We start from the raw sequence: 21,559 nt of genomic DNA on the forward strand, positions 1-21,559 counted from the left end.
ATATTCTGATATCGATGTATGATGAGCATATTACAGAGCACACAGCCGTGAATAATTTATTATGAACGGCTGTGTGTATAATTTATTATAATAATACATATTTAAATAACTATAAAAACACAAATAAATAATGATTAATACTGAATAATATATATTGGATACATGTTTATATATATATATATATATATATATATATATGTTTTTTATTTTTTATTTTTTTCAGCCGACGAGTTCTAGCTTCAGAGATATTCAGCAGTTCATTGAGTCCAAAATCCGATGTGAGATTCATCCGTGCTGCAGTGAATCTGTCTCTCTTTATAGATATCTCCCTCTTCTTCCTCACATCGTGTCTTTATGAAACTTTCAAAACAAAAACAGAAGATTTGGGATGTATCTTACTACTGAAAGAATTACATAATAATCCATAGATCCGAAAAACAATATCCCTCAGTGCTGAGGCATCTTCTGTTGTTTTGATTGAACAAAGTAGGAGGGACTACCGCTCCAAGATGGCCGCCGTATTTCCTGCGCCGGAGCAGCCAATGCGGGGTCTACTCTTATATTATGTCTATGACTGTATGACTGTGACTGTGTGTCACAACAATTACAGCCCCACAAATACAAATAATGCTCTTGAAAAACGTTCCCATTTGTAATTCTTTAGGACGGCAGTCACATAAAGAAGTGTGAATTATGTCACTGAGCTACACAGAAATACTGCGCCTTTGTATTTATTGATGCTTTCAACAAACAAACAGAGGGAAAAAAGTAAAACTATCAATACTGATATCTTTGGGTGGGTTAAACATCATTAATTATATAAGATCAACATTCTTAAAATAATTTTCTCACAATAAATAAAAACCATAAAATATTACCAAAATCTTTACTTGGCAATCAGCTTCAACGCACCACAAATCTGGAGCCGTAAAACTGCAAAATATCCGAAACGCTGAGTTGCTTTAAATCTAAACTAAAACCCGGTTGTTTAGAGTTTCTTTTGAAACATAGTTAATTAAACATTAACCAACATTTTGAAGTGTAAAGACTTGGAAAAATTGTGTTTTAATAGTTGATTTTTGTGTTTTTATTATGTAAAGCACTTTGAAATGCCTTGTTGCTGAAATGTGCTACACAAATAAAATCTGATTTATTGCCAAATATTTTCACCTAAATTCTAATGCAAATATATTTGTTTACTTGAAATAAGACAAAACTAACTTAGAAGTAACACTTTCAGAAACATATACAAGCTTGTTTTAAGTCTTTAATTCTTTAATATTGATGGAAAAGTTCTAGTTTCATTTTCAGATTATTTAACTTATGGGAAAAATGTCTTATGAGTGAAATAATCTCAGTAGAATTAGTTAATTTTTTTGGAATCATTGATTTAAAACAAGCTCATGTATCTTGCTGAAAAGTTACTTGTAAGTTAGTTGCATCTTATTTAAAGTGTACCAAGATATTTACACCAGAAAATATCTGAACTTGACCAAAAATATGGGAAAATGTATTTTTGTAAAGTGGATTTATCTGACAGTGGAACTACTATGTTTTATTCAATATTAAGGAATTATTTACTTAAAACAAGCTCCTATATCTCACTGAAAAGTTGCTTGTAAATTTGTTTCTCTTATTTTAAATGTACAAATGTATTTGCACTGTAAACTAAACAAAAAATACTTGGCAAGATTTTATGTTTTTGCAGTGAAATGATACGATAAACGCCCATCCCTATTAGCTAAAGTAGCAAAAAAAAAACACACACAAATCTTTGGAGATGAAAGGTCAAAATCAAACATTTGGTTCATGCAACAGATTTCCCTGATCTGTCAACATGCGCTCCACTGTGCTGCTGCCGTTTAGGAGCGTTTTCAGCTCCGACTGACACAGGCGCGGGCGTGGCGGCGAGCAGAGTCCACAGCGACAGCCAGGAAGAGTGATGAAGCATGGAGAGATGTCATGTTGTGTGCAGAGCCACTGCAGGGATGTTGTTTGTGCAAGGTAAACAGATACTCTGGGATGGATTTCTATAGACAGCGGTCTGTTAGAGCTGAAGCAGCACGGCTGGTTGGAGGCAGAGGAGCGTGGGACAGCAGAACAAACGCAGATGGCATAATGAAGCAGCAGAAGAGCCGCTGGCTGCGAGTCAACATGAATTCAGATACTAATGGAAACTGGGCAGCTCACAGAAGCCTGAGCTGGCACATTTTTAACGTAAAAAGCAAAACTATTAATCAGACGAGGGATGATCGTGGATGGCATGCTGCTTTTTAAAATTCGGTTTGATTTCTTGCGTGTAATAATCAGAAAAGCAGAAAATCTGGCTGTGCAGCCGCCTGATTAATGCTGATATCAGGCCAAATAAAAGGCACGAGGTAGACGTAATTAAATCTTAGCTTCACGCTCTGTTCTTCAGCTTCACAGGATCCAAGTCTGGGGCTATTTTTCTTTACTCAAGTGTAAAATTTTAACTCAAATTAGGCTTGTCTGTTTTCAGACAATAATTACAGAACTTCACAGCTTAAGGCAACATTCTGCTGTTAATTCAGGCCGTTAAATTCAACTGTATCGAAATGCTTCTCTTGCTGAAGGAATAAAAGTCATGCATTATTACACACCCATCGGCATCCGTTCCATCGATACTGACTGTAGCCTCAGGTAGCAAAAAAGGAGAAGCTAATAAATTAGACACAGCAGCAGCAGCAGAACTGTATTAGAAACATAAAGCATATTGTGTTTACCATGCATTACCTGACCCACACAGACCCACACTGACATGACAAACCGGCAGCCGCTCCCTTCTTCTCTCTCTTGGCTCTGTGTGGAGCAGGAGGCAGTTTCCATGGCAACGCGTGTCGTTAAACAAACCTAAGTGTGCCGTCGTTCAGCGTGGCACGCAGAAACAAGCCGACGTTCGACCAGAGGTAAACACATCGGGACCTGCAGACAGATACGGGCTGGAGTCAGGGAAAACAAACGGAGACAAAAACAAGAAAACCCTGCTGAAAAAAAAACATTAACGGGGCAAAAACACAAAGTCCTACCAAGGATTTTGGTCCAGTTTCTAGTGCAAATATAACTCTGGAAAGCCCACCGCACTGAATCCGACTGAAAAGCTCATGGTTAGTCCACCAAATACTGATCTCTGAACTCTTCCAGAGTTAAAACATTAGTTATTGTTTCTCAATGAATATCAACTTGTTTTCTTTGCTTTATTTGAGGTCTGAAAGCTCTGCATCTTTTTTTGTTATTTTGACCATTTCTCATTTTCTGCTAATACATACAAAATTTTTGCTTTGAATATCAAAGACAGTAGAATAAAAGAACAAAGTTCATTTTACTCAAACATTTACCTATAAAAAGTAAAATCAGAGAAACTGATCATTTTAAGTGGTCTCCTGCATCTCGGTACATTTTACATAAGACAAAACTGACTTACAAGTAACTTTTCAACAAGAAATATGAGCTTGTTTTAAGTGAATAATTCATTAATATTGATATAAAAATTAACTATTTCTACTGAGATTATTTCACTCATAACAAGGCATTTCTCCCATATTACAAGTGAAATAATCAGTCAGTCGAACTTGTATTTTTTAAAAATCAAAAAGGATTATTTACTTAAAACAAGCTCCTATATCTTGCTGAAAAGTTACGTGTAAGTCAGTTTTGTCTTAAATGTACTGAAATATATGTAAAAACTAGACCAAAAATACTTAAGATTTTGTTCTTTCATTTGGTTTTAAATGTATTTAATCTTCCAACCAATAAAAGGGAAGCAATCATCTTTTACAGAATATCCATGTGTATATCTGTAAACCATGTTGCAAAGTATTTTACAGTCTTAAGCAGCACATCCCTCATCGACACATGAAATGTTGCCTTGGTGGTTATTAATTACCAATATTAAAGGAAGCTAAACGCACCAGCAACAACAATTATCTGCTTAAATGGCAAAACTTAGAACTGAAACAACATGGCGGTGTGTTCAATGTGCAACAAATACATTCAGTTCAATTCGAATTCAAAACTACTTGATTTGTCTCAAAGGTAAATTAAACATCATAACTCATATTGTCTAAGTATCATTGTGGATGACGATGGACAGGAATCAGCTCCAGTAGCTGTCAGTCTCACAACATATCTGAAAAAGCCTCTGACCGAAAACTGTGGTTTTATGACGGTCCAGTGGTTGTCATGACAACGGCTCAACTTCCTGGCAGCAGCAACATGTCATGGCTGACGCCATCAATCACTGCTAATCCACCTCATTTGCTTTCTCTTTGAATTTCTGACGACTGTTTGGTCAAAAAGCTGCTGCAATGGAGACATAATTGATCCTCATCTATTTCGATCAATGGATGAGATTTCTCTCTCTGCTCTTTGCTATTCCTGTCACGATAAACTGTCCCAGAATTTATAGCGATAAACGATAATATTGTTCTGAGACCATTTTCAAGTAATGCTAATGGCATAATAATGCAAAAACCCATTCTCAAACATGAATGAAATGTAAATTTTAACCAAAAAAAAAAAAAGAAACGACAAATAAAATGAATTTTTAAGTCTCTGTAAACAACACTTTCATTTAAAAACAAGGCTAGTTTATGCTAAAGCACCAAACTAAAGACTTTTATCATCCAGTTTTTGGTAGAAAGAGAGAAAAGGGAAAAATAAAGGAAATCATGCAAATGGAAAATATTGAGCTCATTTTAATTTATCATGCAATTAATTGATTTATTGCTCCTCTTTGATCCTGAAATAAGAATACATCTCCTGTAACTGTTTACATTTGTTACTGCCTTGATGTTTTATGACTCATTCACATATGGTTTTAATTAATTTCTTATTTAATGGAAACAACATTCGCCATCAGCAGAATATGGACGAACATTTGTAACGGAAACGCGGCTCCTGGTCTCTGTTTTTGACGGCCCTTCCTCTCCTGCTGCTGGATGTCAACCAGCTGGAGCTGCAGATGGTCAGCCCAGTCCCCAGATTAATTGATTTTCTGAGGAGGTGACTGCTGCAGTCTTCAAAGCGGGGGAGATGAGAAAAATCAATTACTGAACAAGTGGAATCCGATGCGTTCCTGGTGAGGATTTCTGCGCTTGTAGAAAAGCTGTTTGAAATGAACATGAGGCAAAACTCTGGAGAGGAAACGTTAGCATGTGACTTTTTGGAGTGTTTTTTTTTTATCCTAATGTGGCGTTGCCTGTTTTCATCTCAGCTCCTGTGATCGGTTTGCTCTTTAAAGGACAATTAGATAACGATAATTATGCAGCAGCCGTTTAATAATTTCCCAGGAGCTCCAGGGAGTCTGTTTACCTCCAGTACTCTTCACCTCCTTGTTTTCTTTGTTTCTCCCCCTCTTCTTCTCCCCGTCTCCTGCTTAAACATTTCATGCTTTGCTTTTTTCACACTTTGAACTCTTTGCATTTCTTTCATCTCTCCACATCAACCCCACCCAGAGCTCCGCCGCCGCCGCTGCTGATACCACATGCCTCCCACCCCCCAACACTCAAGTACTTTATATGAATTTTAATTCCACTTTTTTAACACATGCAAGCGCTGGGTGTGGAGACCCGGGTGATCATTATCTGGAAGGGGAAAAAAACATGTGTTGCTTATAAATAGAAGATAGATGTGATGACCTACTAACTCAGATAATAGAGAACAACACGTGGAAGCGGTCGAGCTTGTGATGCAGAGCAACCATTACCCTCCATGAAGTCATCTTCAAAGCAATCTCAGCACCTCTCATTGATAATAAATGAGATCCCCTCTTCTTTTTCTTCCATCTGTATTCATACCTGCCACTCATGACCACAGACCTGTCTACTAATGGCTTTGAGAGCAAACAGCGCTGAGGCTGAACACACGACCACAGCGCTTTTCCGCACATTTTCTTCTGTCATAGATTTATTCCAAGATATTTTGTGCATTTGTTTTATTCACAAAATACTGTAAAATCAATTTTATACATTTTACAAACAAGGCGTCCTATTTTCTACTGTTGGATGCAGGGCCGGCCCAAAGCAATGCGAGCTAAGCAGCTGTTTAGGGTCCCCCATGCCACCAGGGGGCCCCAAAGAGCACCAAACTACCATGATAGGAAAGAAAAATACAGCTTTGGTAAAAAGGAAGAGCCCACTGCACTGAATCCCACTGAAAACCTCCTGCTTATTCCACCAAATATTGATTTCTGAGTTAAACACTATTATTGTTGTTTCTAAATGAATATGAACTTTTTTTCTTTTTGCATTATTTGAAGTCTGAAAGCTCTGCACCTTTATCATCTGCAAATAAAAACTTTTTTTTTTACATGCGAGTAGTTCATAGAATAAAAGTCAGTAGTTCATTTTACTCAAACATAAACCTATAAAGAGTAAAATCAGAAAACTGATCATTTGGCAGTGGTGTCTTATTTTTAATGGTAAAACAACTTTTGTGTTGTTTTTGTAGATAATGATTAATCTCTTCCTGTTGATGGCTGCTGCCACTGTTGGGTAAATAAATTTAATGTTTTAAATAGTTAAAATAAAATGGCACACTTAAATATCACTCTGAATTTCAAAATCCAAATGATTTTTTTTAATACGTTACTCCTGTAATGTTAAAATTAATAGTCGTACTAGTACTGGTCTAATGTATGCTAATTACAAACGATGCTAGGTGTGTTGCAGACATAGAGTAGCTTAGGAATTATAAATCATCTGGTGTAGACATGTTGGTATGAGGGGCCCGATAAACAGCTGTCTAGGGCCCCAAAAAGGCTCTGGCCGGCCCTGGTTGGGTGGGTCACACAAGGCTTTACGGTTAATCTTTTCATCTTTCTCTGAAGCTCATATTGTTTTGGTAGGATAAGTAAGTAGCAATCATTTTAAAACATTTATTATACTCAAATAACAGTAGCACTGCTTTAACATATTTTTACCTAATTAAAAGCAAAAGAAATTACTTGAGTAAAAAAGATAAAGATAAAAAGTCAAGTGCTGAGCAACTGATCAAAACATCAATCATTTAATATTTAAAAATTACATCATCAGACGGATCAACATATATGGACATGTTGGTATTTTTAGAACAAAATTAAAATAATTTATTTTTAAACATTACAAAATAACATTTTTCAAAACAAATTTTATTTTATTGTGTGAAAACCTAAACCTAAACCTAAAGTGTGTGTCAGGTGAATTTTTGGTAAAAAAAAAAAATTAAAATTAAAAAAGATTGTGAGATTACAGTGAGTAGAGTATATAGAAATTTTAATCAAGTAATTTAATTTGATTTCCCTTTGGGATTAATGAAATATTTCTGGCCCTGCGACAGACTGGCGACCTGTCCAGGGTGACCCCGCCTCTCGCCCGAAACGTTGGCTGGAGATGGGCACCAGCAACCCTCCCGACCTCACAGAGGGAAAAAGGGTGCAAGAAAATGGATGGATGGATGGATGGAAATATTTCTGAATTGAATTAACACTAGTGATACTTAATGATAAAATTACTAAAGCAAAAGTAAAACAGTAAGGGTTAGTAAAACTATTAGTAAAAGTGCATTTCTTTAAAAAAATGGACACATAAAAAGACAATAATCATGCATGCATATACATTAAACTTCAATGTATGAATAAAAAGCAGATAATACTTCATATTTTTGCATGCCCATGCACTATTTTATCTTATAAATTCACACAAACGTCTGACAACATGTTACTGATTGTTTGGTGTGTTAAAATAGGTTTGTATTGTGGAAAAAGTGAGGGGACGCGGACACTTTCTGTGTAAAATCACAAATTCAAGGCAGAAATATTTGCACAATGCAGAACATACAGATAACAGAGTACTAATTCATTTCCTCACTAAACTGCCATGTTGGCTGCAGAGCATCTCGTTTGCTGCGAAGAAGCTCATTAAGACAGACAGTAAGATTTATGGGGGGACATTAGCGCAGGGAAGGACAAACACACACAAGGAGACGGAGCGGCTGAAATAGATGGAGGTGGAGGAGGGCGAGGCGGCGGCTCCTCCGGGAGGGGATGGAGCCGACAGAACTGCTGAGGCAGCACGGCGAAAGAAACCCAGAGTCCAGAAAGGCAAGAGAGAGACGTGTGGGGACAGAAAACAAGAGACGAAAGGAGAGAAATATAGAGAGACACATAAAAAATTAAAAAAAAGAAGTGGGAAATATCAAGGGAGCAGGAGCCGAATGTGGCAGGAAAGTTTTTTCGCTTGGCTGCACAGGGGAACATTGATTTGACATGCAATTACTGGAAAGGGGACATGAGATGAGAGAGAGGGAGAAGAGAGGGAGAGGAGAGGATGAACGAGAGACGTGGAGTCGGTGACATCCAAGGTCAGCAGCTGAATGTTCAAAGACGGGCTGAATCCCGACTCATTTTCGGTCAAAAATGTGGCTCAACATGTCAGTTTAAATCACCAGTTCTGCTGCTTCAGGCTGATCTGAGCCAACGATGAAAACACTGTAAAATGGGACCTGTTGTATTATTTTATGGCGCCGAGTTAAAGCCCAAAGCGTAGCTGGCAGTGACAGGAATACGACGGGTCGTAACCGTAAACCAGCAGAAACAAATGAAAAGCACGGATTATCAAACTGCATTTTCTTATCGGGCGATGTCTGTAAAGTTACACTGTAAAAAAATAACAACAGGTTTATTTAGCCTGTTACATAGAAATAACAGGCTCTTTCTGAAGTCATATTTTCACTATGTTATTCATGCATCTATAAATATCAAAGTTTCAAACTAGATATTGAATTAACAAGCTAAATATTTATTTTAGAAACTATTTAGCTTTCAAATTAAATATTTATGTTGCTGACTAAATATTTAGATCCAAACTAAACATTTATTTTCCAAACTAAATATTTCATTTCCGAGCTAAAAATTTTATTTCCAACCTAAATATTTATTTTCAAAATTAAATATTGAGCTCAGTCCTAAATATTTCCACAAAATTTCAGTCTTTTTGTCATAAATTTCTGACTTTTGCAGGTATAAAACTTCCTTGTTTTGTTTTTTTTTTTCCTAGAAATTTTCTGAAAATTTAAAAATTTCAAAGTTTTTTGATTTTGGAGCTCAAAATGTGTTTTATTTGAGAAAATTTTCAGATTAAACTCAAGATTTCTGAGGTTTTTCCTCACAAAATTCTGACTGAAACATCTGTTTTTCCTAGAAAATTTCAGAAATGAAACAAAAAAAAAATTCATTTTTTCAGCAGAAGTTTATTTTCCGTCTTAATGGTCCCAATATGTTGTCGTAGTCACATGCTTCCTTTATTGTAGAAATGTTGTGTCTTTTCAACCTTGGTTATCTCCTTTACTACCTGTAACAGAAATCTAATTATTCACTAAAGCTCTGTTTTTATTGCTTTTTTTCTGTTTCTCTTTGCAGAGGGGTCATGTAGGCAACATGCTCTGCTCTTTTGACGCTGACGGTCGATTAAAGGTCTCTTTCATTTACCTTCTGCTCTGCTGCTGCCTGGTGTTTTCTGCTTGCAGTTCCTTTCAGAAAGCTGATACTTGGCTAAAGGATATTCACCTCCCTCTGTGTACTAACAAGGTTGCAGTTTGTTTGATTGTAGGTACAGTGGCAGGTTTTCATGTGAGCCATTTAAAAGGAATAGTATTATAAGAAGAAAGTCGCATTTTACAAGACAATTATTGTAATACTTTATTCTACTGTAACTTTTTCTCAACAGCGTATTAGGACTAAAAAATTTGAGGTTAATCTAAGAATTTTTCTTGAAAAAACGAGAAATTTCTAAGCTTGAAAAGTCAAAGATATGCTAGAAAAAAAAACAGGGAAATTTCTGAGTTTGAAAATTTTGAAATTTTCTTGTTTTCTCTACAAATCTTCTGAAATTTACTCTTCTTTTTTTTCTGTAACGGCCCTGACAGGCCGTTTTATCTAATACTCCATCAAACTATTCATATTCATTGAGTGAATGAAATAAAAAAATAGGAGGATATGAAATGAAATAGTTGCAGTTTTTCAAACAGATCTGTATTTATGCTAACTTTCTGCTGCAGGTGAATGCGAAGGAGCTTTCTCGCCTGTCTGGAGATCCCACCCTGGACATACGAGACCCCCGGCTGTCCAGCATCCTGAAGCGGGGCGCTCGGAGACGTGCGGCTCCGGCTGCGGCCGCCGGGGGCCCCATGGCGGTGACCATGGGCATGGCCGATTGCGTGGACAGCTGCACCCAGACGGACATCAGCTTCCAGCATATGTTGACTCTGGGCCGGAGCAGAGAGCATCCCTGCGGCGCGCCGCCCCCACCCGACCCGCCGCCCTCCCCGCCACTGCCCCCGCTGCCAGAGCCATATCTGTTCAACGAACTGTGAGTGGGAAACGCTCGATACAGGGCGTCCAAACGTTTGGTCGCGTGGGCCAAAACTGTGGGGTCAAAAGTATGATGGCGTAGTTGAGCCAGAGAGAAAAAGAGTTAATTTCCAAAAAAACTCAGATTTTAAGAGCAATCTCATAAAATGTCTAGAAAAAACAAGAAGTTCTAAGTAGAAGTTAGAAAAAAACAAATCTCAGACATTTTCTAGTGAAACCATAAACATTTCTGAGCTCCAAAAGTAGAAAATTGGGGGAAAAAAACTAAAATTTTGAGATTAATTTCAGAAATTTTCTAAAAAGATATATAAAAAGAAAGTTTGACTTTTGAAACTCAGAAATGTTTAAGGTTTTACAAGAAAATTTCTGAGATTAGGTTTTTTCAATTTCCGAGTTTTTTTTTTTCAAGCACATTTTCAACTTTCGAGCTTAGAAATTTCCTAGAAATTTGTTGGTGGAATTTAACTTCTTTTTTTAGCAGCCCTATTAAGTCATCATACAAAATGTACTGAAAAAAATTTAAAAAACAAAAGTAGTCTGATTTTTTTGGTTTATAGGAAGGATTTTACACATTTGCTGTAATAAAAGGAAATGTATTTAGTTTTTAAATTAGTTTAGGCTCCGTCAAACAAATTTACTCTGAGTTATAAGAACAGGATTTGGGTCATTTTCTTGTAAAACACTTGCTATATTTAGTTAAGTTTAATACATTTAATACATCTTGATTTGGGTGCAGCAAAGTTGTTTTTTCAATAAAAGTCCCTAGATAAACAAGGTTTTACTTATTATGTAAGTTTGTTTGTACCTAATTTTTTACATAGTAAGAAATTATATTGGTAATAAGTTTACCCTTATTTGAAATTTAAAAAAAGTTTAGAAAACAAATGTATATTATTGTTGAGCTGCAACTAGAGCCACAAAAACAACAAAAATCTAAGGGCCACAAAGGGCCCCTGGGCAGCACTTTTGGACACTTCTGGTTTACTAGATCTCTAGTTGTATTAGCAACTCTTTGACAAATTTTGAATAAATATAAGTTACAACAACATTTAATTTACCTTTGGGATCAATAACTTAGTTTTGAATTTGAAAGATATTCGTGTTGGTCCATTTTAATACACATTAGAGGCCAGAAGCTGCTCCAACTGAAAGGTATTTTCCTGAATGTTTTCGTCCTCAGCTTCTTGGAGCCTGTGTACTACGACCCGACCGACTACTTCGACATCAGTCAGCATGAAGTGGACAGAAACGACGAGCTGGAATACGAGGTCAGAGATTTTTAAATTCAGAGTTGGCTGGTAACTGGCTACATTTACTTTGATAACTTTTTGGAAAAAAAATTCCCTTTAGAAGTATTTTTACTATGTTGTACTTTTTAACTTTTGCTTGAGTAATTTTATTATGAAGTATTGTTACTCTTAGTCGAGTAAAATTCCTGGATATTCAACCCACTGTGAGTAACTTCACTGAATGAAGCAAAAAAATGTCAACAGCATCAACTGACTCACTCACTCTTTGGTTACCTAGCAACTCACTCTATGGTTACCTAGCAACTCACTCTATGGTTACCTAGCAACAAGTAACCATAGAGCAGTAGCAGTTTAACATTTCACCTCATGAGTGCTTAAAAATGACAAAATAACAATATTTCAGATATTTAAAAACAGAAAAAACTAATCAATGATTATTCAACTCGTATAAAAGTCTTACAGCTTAATAACTTTTTCATCCGTGTCGTTGAGTCCTAAGTAGAAATAGGTTTAAGTAGTGCTGTTCTTCCTTGAGTACATATTAACCGTGACCTCTGACCTCCCCTTTACCTGCTCTAGGAGGTGGAGTTGTACAAATCCCGACAGCAGGATAAACTGGGTCTGACGGTGTGCTACAGAACCGATGATGAGGAGGACCTTGGGATCTATGTGGGAGAGGTGAAGTCAAGAAAATTCATATTAGCTTTTAGATAAATACTTTTTTAATGACTTTATGGTTTTTAACGCCTTATTTTCTAAGGTGAACCCAAACAGCATCGCTGCGATGGATGGACGGATCCGTAAAGGAGACAGAATACTACAGGTATTGAATTTTTTTCATGTTATATCTACCAACTTCAATGTGTTTTAATGGGGTTTTATATGTAGACCAACTCAAATTAGCTCATACTTTTTTACAAATAAAAATCTCTGGTCTGCACTTTCAGAATTAGTTCATTTTTTTAGCTTAATTATTTTTAATTTCACTGTTTTAATCCTGTTTGCTCTGTGAAGTGACTCTGAGCATCTTTAAAAATAAAAAGTGAACTGAAAATAGAAAAACTTTTGTCTAATTTCTATATTAGTCTTTAAAATAAGGCAAAACTAACTTCCAAGTAACTTTTCAGAAATTTATTAGAGCTTTTCTTGCGTCAGTAATTCTTGAATATTAATAAAAAAGTACTATTTCAAATGGCAGATTTTTTCACTTATAGCATCAGAAAAATGTTGTTAAAAATAAAATAATCTTCCAGTAGAATTACTACCCCTTAATCAATATTAAATAACTATTGACTTCAAATGAACTCCTATATCTTGCTGAAAAGTTACTTGTTAATTTTGTCTCATTTCAAGTGTTATAAAATATTTGCATGATAAAGTCTAGGTAAGACTTTGTGTTTTTGCAGTGTGTTATGTATTTCTTGTAAGGCTGCAGCTGTGCCATATTTTGTATCTTTAGATAAAGGTTTAAAATTTGCTCAGGGAGATGTCTGATATTGGTACCATATGATTAAATTACACATGGGCGCACTCCATTTTCTAAATACAAAGTAATGCATTGTTTTCTTTTAACCTCACAATTTTGCACTACTTTTTGCTGGGCTATTAAACTCTCAGTAAAATAAATAGCAAGTTATTATAATGTGAGAATCTTTACAGTGGTTAAGTTAGAGCCGGACAATAAATCAATAATAATAATATATCAATATCAATAGATAATACATCAGACAGAATATTCACTGAACTCTGATCCATAACCGCACAGCATTCTGGGAGATGTAGGCAGAGGGAATACTTTAGCGTTTCAACCTCTCATGACCAGTTAAGAAAGGTTGGTGGAATCAACTAACCTCACTCACTCTTTGGTTACCTAGCAACTCAATCATTCTTTGGTTACCTAGCAACAACTGGCGCAGCAGCAGCAGCATCAGTTTTTCTGTTCCATCATTTTGCCTCATAACTGCTTAAAAATAAGTGAAAACTGGATAAAACAGGAAAGGTCATGTCACCATTTCAGATATTTAAAACAAACAAACAAACAAAAATCAATAATTATCTACATGAAATGCTTATATATTGTCCAGCCATAGGTTAAATCTGTGATTCCTTGTGAGGCTCTGTAGCTTTGAGTATCTTTTATGAATTCCTCCTGCATATTAATCCATGTCCAGTTTCACTGAATCCGTCTTTGGCTTCTGCTGCCTTACACTATCTGGAATAAGCTCATAAAGTCATCCTCCTCTCTTCCTCTCAGATAAACGGAGTGGACATCCAGAACAGAGAGGAGGCGGTAGCTATTCTCACCAGAGAAGACAGCACTAATGTCTCCCTGCTCCTTGCCAGGCCTGAGATAGAGGTGAGGAAATTGAATATGCAGTCTTTGGGGAGGAGAGCTAAGAGACTCGATTCTGAATGCTGAACTCTAAAGACGTTTTTCTCAGTTCATCTTACAGTTCATGTAACAAGATTAGGTCTTAAACAGTTAATCTGATTATTCGCGATGAACAGATTATTGAAATAATCATCAGTTAATTTAATAATCGATTAATCGTTAATGGAGTATACAAATGTAAAAGTGGACATTTTGCATAATTAAGTCACAATTGTGCAAGAAATATACACATTTTGCATTAAAAAAAACAACAAAAAAAACGTATCGATTGTAATAGTTTTAGCTTGAACTGGTTTAAATTCTGTAAAAAAAAAAAAAAATCTCTTAAACACCTTTTACGATGTAATTATTATTCATCTTATCCAAAAACAGTCAACTGATTAGCACTACATTTGATTGATTAATTTGCATATATTGATGTTCAAAGTACTTTTTTTAGCTTTGAAAAATATATAATTTTCTTATTGAAATTAAAGATTGAAATGTTTATTTCTAAGTTTTAATGTATTTCCAATATTGCTTTAAAAAGTTTAAGTGGCTAAATGAAAAATCAGCAGTATGTGCCACTTTGTAATCCAATTAATCATGAGAACAATCGAGAGATTAATGGATTACAAAGATTATTGTTAATTGTAGCCCTACGCCAGATATTAAATTACATTTTACAAGAAAACATGCAAATGTAAGAGGAAAAAGAAACATAATTCTTTGTCTTTGAGTCGTCTCTTTTGCAAATATGTACACAAACATGTTAAAAGCAAAGATAGTATCAACACAGAAACAAGGACAAATAGTGTAGTGGAACTCACAAGGTCACTTTTTACAGATATGAGATCCTACATAAGCAAGACGCCTCCGCCAAGGTACCTGCAAGCTTTTCCTGCTGAATATAATTACAGACATGCAGCGTTTATGTGAGCAGAGAAACATTTGTATTCTCTCTGTGCTGCAGGGCAGATTTAAAAGTCACTCATTAAAAACAGAGCAGGTCAAACACAGAGCACAAATAAACTCTGCTCTCTTCCAACGCCTCCTTGAGTTTGAATATATGGAGACGAGTAAATACCCACGAAGGTCTTGCAAGATCTGTATTGGCGGGGCATTGTCCCACATTAGGATTCAAGGCGGGGAGATCGGGAGGGAAGGACGAATAATCATCAGAGGGAAACGCAGAAGAAGAGATTAGAGCTTGATCTGATGGTGAGGAAGATGAAGAAGTGAGGGGCTTTGTTAAAGAGGATCAATACAACACGTCTAGAAGTCTGCATGCGGTTCACATTTAAATCAAACGGATTAGACAGAATCTGCAGAGAGGAGAAAGAGGAGGGAGGGAGGAAGGTGTTTAACTACTTTCAATTTATTACATCAGCTTCTGAATTAAACTGCAACCTTAAAAAGAAGAAGCTGCATAAAGTAAAAATATTATTTTGTCTCATTCTAACATTGAATAATAAAAAGTATTTTTCAATAAATCCTTTTAAAAAAAATCCAATTAATCAATTTCAAATCATTCAATAGAAACTGAACTGGTGAAAGTTTCTCAGTCCTTTGGCGCCATCTGGTGTCAGGAAGGACAACTACTCTAATTTAAACAATAAGAGAAATGCAGACTGAAATGAAGAGTTACGATCACAGTTGTTTTTGTGTCCCCTGATTCCAGGCCAAGTCATTTAAGAATGGGAATTTGTCGATAGAAGTTCAATACTTTAATAAAACCAACACAATTCAAATCTGGGGTTTAGTTGATTGACCACGAGCGTAGATTTCACTTTTTTTTCCACAAATAAATCTAACCAGACATATCTACCTGAAGTCACCTAACGTTAGCATGTTTCTCCCTGTTGTTCTCCTGCTTCAAAGGTTTAGCACTTTGCTTCGAACCCTAAGGATAATGACTGGGATGTTACTGAAGTTCATGTGAATTCAGATTAGTGAGAACTTTTAGCAGAAGACCGTATGTCTTTCTACATTAGAGTTAATCCCGTGAACAATGGCTGCAGGAACTTTTGAATGACACTGATGGTCCACCAGTAGAGTCTTTAGATGTTAGTACAAGTAAGATATGAGTCCAATTGTATATTAGGTTGCCAGTTGAAATTAAGTTATATTAAGTTATATTTGATAAAAAACAGTGTTTTATAGCAACTGAAGATAAGTTACTTGATTGGAGAACATGTAAGACAATACTATCCCTTTAACTGCAAGTATTAGGAAAGATACTTGCAGTTAAAGCACTAGATAATTTTCAATTATCTAGATGCGTTACTGATCTATTATTTCTTCTATGTCTTCCTTTCTCAACATTGAACCTCTCCTCGGTAATGCAAAAATTTTAATTCATCAACTGGTTAGAATGAAAACCAGCTGGATCCAGACGAGCTGGAACTGGAGCCTCTGGACAACGATGTTCATTTGAGCAGCAGTACCAGATTGAGGAGCAGCCCTTCCGTCCAAGGTGCAGGACAAATCAGCGCTGCGATCGGAGGTGTCCTCTCCGGTCACAATCATGCTCACTCGTTGAGCAGAGATTCTCCTGATTTGCTCCAGACTGTCCTGAGTAACAGCCAGGAGTTGGACAGCGGGGTTGGCCGGACAGACGAAAGCACACGCTATGAGGAGTCGTCAGAGCATGACCTACTAGGGGACGACCACACCAGTGCCTCCAACACAAACACAACCAACACACCTGGAAGCATGCGAAAGTTCTTGTCAGGCAGAGGGGACACCCCACCATTACTGCACTCCCAAGACCTCCAGTTCAGCGCCGACTCTCTGCTAGGACTGGACTGCTTCAATGGAGGAGGAGGCCTGGAGCTGGTGGAACGTTTAGAGAGGAGCTACATGGCCGATTCGATGAGGATGATGATGCCTGGGCTGACCGAAGAAGAGTGCGAGCGATACAAAGAGCTGCTGGAGATCAAGTGCTTCTACGAGAAGAACAGCAATGTTCAGGGGGTGGAACAAGAGGAAGGGGATGTCCCACTGGACGAGAATAGGAACGAGAGTCTGACGCAGCACGAGATGGCCCTTATAGAAGAGGAACTGCGCCATCTGGAGTTTAAGTGTCGCAATATCTTGAGAGCACAGAAGATGCAGCAGCTGAGGGAGCGTTGCATGAAGGTTTGGCCTCATGAGGATAAAAATGGAGCAAGCACAGGCACTGGGTTAGGAGCTGGGCGCTTGGAGACAAACGGATCTTTGGTGAGTGAGGAGTCTTGTCACCAGGCTCTATCAGACATTAACGAGCTTCCTGAGAGAGAGCGCTCTGATAAAGACAGCACGAGTGCCTACAATACTGGAGGAGAAAGTTGCAGGAGCACACCTCTGGTCAGTGAACAGTACCCATCTCTGTCCACTCAGAGTCTGGAGGGAGGACAGTCTCCTCTACCACCCTCCACCAGGCAAAAAGAGAGATGGGACGGGATCCAAGCAAACTTAAACCAACCATACTCTCCGCAAACTCACCGGAGAGGAAGTGAGGCAAAGACATCCAGCCCGGGGGTAAAGGTTAGGTCACTGTCCCGGGACGTAGGGAGTAGGAGGGGCTCGGATGGGGGAATGAGACGCAACCCTAGAACCAATGGGACAGCTGAGAGAGCCGGAGGACGCAGTGCAGAAAATAGTCCATATCTGTCCCGCCGTCAGACAGACGTAAAGCCCCCGCAGCGTTACCTGAGCTGCATGCAGCTGAGGACACCCTCGACCTCCGAGCATCTGGGTGGACTCAGGAATCCCCCCAAAGAGGGCACTATAGAGTTAGGAGACGATGCAAGTCCAATGAGTTTGGGAAGCACATGTAAAGATGTTCCCCAGATTCCAGATGGCATTCCCTCAGCATTGTCCCCTCCACTGCTGCCCGCTTCCCCCAGAATGGAGTGGAAGGTGAAGATCCGCAGCGACGGCTCACGCTATGTGGCCAAACGACCCGTGAGGGATCGCCTCCTGAAGGCGCGAGCGATGAAGATCAGAGAGGAGCGCAGCGGAATGACGACGGACGACGACGCTGTGAGCGAAATGAAGATGGGACGCTACTGGAGCAAAGAGGAGCGAAAGCAGCAGCTGCTGAAAGCCCGAGAGCAGCGGCGGCGCAGGGAGTTCATGATGCAGAGCCGTCTCGACTGCCTCAGGGAGCGGGACAGGGAGCAGGGCGGCAGCGCGGCAGGTCAACAGGGGGCGCCACAGCAGCAGGAACCAGCATCCATACTGGAACTCTGCCACCGGAGGAGCATGAAGAAGCGCAGTCGGAGAATCCTGGACAACTGGATCACTATACAAGAGCTGCTGGCGCATGGGAGCAGGTCTGCAGACGGGAAGAAAGTCTACAACCCCCTGCTGTCTGTTACCACAGTCTGAGCCGTTGCACACACGTAGCCAAGTCTTTATAAAAACAAATATCTCCGCCAATTAATTTTTTTTAAATATCGCATATTCAGGATCGGTTTAAGAACAGTGTTCATCCACATGAACTTACTGAATTACTCTATTGAGCATTGTAATAAACATGCCAAACCCATAGGGGGCAGTGTACTGCAAAGCTAAAACCTATATCAGCTAATCACAATCCTTCTCAAAGACCTCAACTTCCTGTTAGGAATTAAATATGGTGCCAGGAGGTTCATTTATGTGGACAAACAGAGAGATGGAACTATTTTTAAATACGGTGTTAGAAAATAAAGTTTATAAAATACAATTACCCAGTCATACAATGGCATGACTGGGTAATTGCTGTAAGGCAGCTGATCTTTGGTCTCTGTCATTTTTCTACGACTGAGTATTATAGCCATACTGAGAAAAAGTAAAAAATAAAATAAAATTACGAGACAAGGTCATAACATTATGACAATAAACTTATAAAAGAATAAAGTCATAATGTTACAAGACAAGTCATAAAGTCATAATATTGTGTCTTTATTCTCATAATATGACTTTATTCTTGTACTTATTCTCGTAATTTTATGATTTTATAGTTGCAATGTTATTTTTGTTTTTTTTCTTAGTGTGGCCCAAATTCTCTGTCGTATTTCTCCTCCATTGATGACCAAACAATGGTCACATGTGACATTAGCACAGCATTATTTGTCACAGATTGTAATGCGTGTACCTCTAAATTTCCGGTTTCCAATTCTCAAATCTCCACTTGGATTTTTATTAATAATCGTTTTTGATGATATCAAACACAGTTTACGTGGGAATGAAAGGCCAAATCGCATAAAAATCTATTCAGTTTCCCAGACATCCGGCTACGTGTGGACTAGGCTTGATACTAGATGGGCAATGAAAAGAGTTTTAGAAAGAAATAACATAATTTGGCACACAACAGGCCCAAGTAATAAAAACAAAGCTTCTTCCAAAAGTGCAAGAAAACATACATATATATATACACTGTGAACATAAAGATCAATTTTAAGTATCCTGTAGCAATTCCAGTCCTTATAGACAAAGGGGAAAAAAGCACAGATTGTGTTCAATAAAACATGAAACAATGCTACATACCAAGATCACACCAGCTACTCTTAAGAAGCTCGCCAATAAAAACACCAATGTTTACAGGTCTTCAACACCTTTTTATAATTAATGGAAAATGGGGCCAAGAACAATGCAGCTGTGAAAGAAAACATTGAAGAAAAATCACTCGTGTGCCATAAAAACTGGACGACTGGTGTCCAAGTAAGACTTTGCATAAATCTCAACTTTTTCTGCTTGGCTGCATCTTTTGAAGTATTTTTTGCATTGTTCGTGTACAACTTTCACCAGTTTTTGTTTGTTTTTTAACACGTTATCTAAGCACAGACACCTCTTGGACATGAGGAGCTGAGCCGTGCCTTTCTTTCAGGCAGAACTGACTGTAAAGCACAAAAGAAAAAAGGCTGGACCAGTTCAATTTTTCATTAAAATCAATGTAAAATGCCTCCACAAGAAAAAAAAGAAAAAGATTTAGGTCATAAATATTATTGACCTTTTAATAAGCACAGACAAGATGTTGACATCATCACCTGAAGAATAGATTAGGCAATTTAGATTAACATTATCCAAAGAAATGGGTATTTTTCTCTTCTTGTAATTTCAGCTGATTCATAAGCTAAGGAACAGTGTTTTGCACAAGTATTCATACATCCCGATTTTTGCCACATATTCTCGCAATAAAAACAGAAACTCTGCAGGCGCCACAAATCTACAAACTGGAATTTCAGTTGTTCAACAAAATAGCTGAAATTAGCATCTGCGATGTTGCCACAACCTATCAATTGGATTTACAGCTGACTGGGTCAAACGTTACATTTCTAATAAAAGGTTTTTTTTATGCTTCAGTTTTTTCAAGTCAACCAAAAATGTACACTTTGGTCTCATCTATGATATACTTTTGGTTTTTGAATGATGAATATTGGTTTGTGAAACTCGCTTTCAAAATCCGAACCAGCTTCGTTCGCTTCCTCCGCTACCCTCGCTAAAACTACAGGCTGAATTCTAAACCAGCGCAAAAAAATATACGTTATCGTTTACGATTTCTTTTTCTGCTCGCTGATTGGCCCGTTTGAAATTCTACCAGATAAATCCACTTTCATGAGAGAAAGGCCATACGGAGAGGTAACTTTCGTATTACACAAGTTTAATACAATTACACTCCGCTTTTTTTGCATTTTTATTTGCTATTAGAGACCTTCCCGTTTAAAATTGTGAACTAATTTGAGTCTGAAACCGCATAAAACACACTGATATAAATACTATAAAAAGTATGAATACTTTTGCAAGGCACTACAAGTTCCCGCCCTGAAGATTATGCATTTCTCTGCTCCCGCAGACCAGAGTTAGGGTATTGTTTATGACTGACCAGGGCTATTCATGGATTCTTCAAGCTATAACTGCTGCATCTGCTGCTGCACCTGCTGTTTTCTGAAACTTGCTCCTCCTATATGGAGTAACTTCTATTATACCCGGATAAATGCTGCTTCTTTCCATTAAACTCATGCATGTTTGATACAGAGAGGATTCCCCCACCCATGCGCTTCAATATTGAAGGCTTTTACTCTAATTGTGTACGTCTTTCTATGACTTTGCTTAAGTCCTAGCATTAGAGAAAAGAAAAATACGTAATTGTTAAGTGTTGTGATGTGTGCAGTTTGAAAGCTTTTATAAATAAATGCTGTGAACATTAAGACTATGTCCGTTCATTTCTCCTGCAGATTGTAGGGCTGGGTGATGAATCAATTTGATCGATTAACTGAATCTCTGGAAAGACGGGATTTTTTTCCCCTCTAATGCGATTCTTGGGTTTTCATAATTCAGTGATGTCAGGGCACCCAGGGCCGCCATCTTGTCTAACAACCCTGTTTTACAGCTGCTGGTCATTTCCACTTTGAATTCAGGTCAACTCTACAATGGGATATTAGGGCCAATCTAAGACTTTTCCTCTTTTTTTTTAAGGACAAGAATAAAATTATATTACAATAATTCAGTTGTAATTTTATGAGAAATCAGAGATGAAAAATAGAAAAATTTAGATATGTTGAGCATCTTAAGTCATATTTTGGTATAACTTTACAGATTCTCACA

General features: G+C 37.6%; 1 protein-coding gene across 2 annotated transcripts in view; it reads left to right on the top strand.

The window, feature by feature from the left end:
• Positions 1-21,162, top strand: part of LOC103467710 (PDZ domain-containing protein 4) — a 34,876-nt gene extending 13,714 nt beyond the window's left edge. The window contains exons 2-8 of one of the 2 annotated variants that reach the window (XM_008414347.3): positions 9,416-9,469; positions 10,054-10,364; positions 11,547-11,634; positions 12,196-12,294; positions 12,377-12,439; positions 13,871-13,972; positions 16,361-21,162. In XM_008414347.3, the coding sequence (XP_008412569.1) occupies positions 9,416-9,469; positions 10,054-10,364; positions 11,547-11,634; positions 12,196-12,294; positions 12,377-12,439; positions 13,871-13,972; positions 16,361-18,361 (2,718 nt within the window). In that variant the 3' untranslated portion in view covers positions 18,362-21,162. The remainder of the gene's footprint in view (positions 1-9,415; positions 9,470-10,053; positions 10,365-11,546; positions 11,635-12,195; positions 12,295-12,376; positions 12,440-13,870; positions 13,973-16,360) is intronic. The other variant, XM_008414348.3, reaches the window with a different exon arrangement.
• Positions 21,163-21,559: the final 397 nt, after the last annotated feature.

This window comes from Poecilia reticulata, chromosome 7 (genome assembly GCF_904066995.2).
Source record: "Poecilia reticulata chromosome 7, P_reticulata-male-v2, whole genome shotgun sequence".
In the NCBI taxonomy this organism is placed as follows: domain Eukaryota; kingdom Metazoa; phylum Chordata; class Actinopteri; order Cyprinodontiformes; family Poeciliidae; genus Poecilia; species Poecilia reticulata.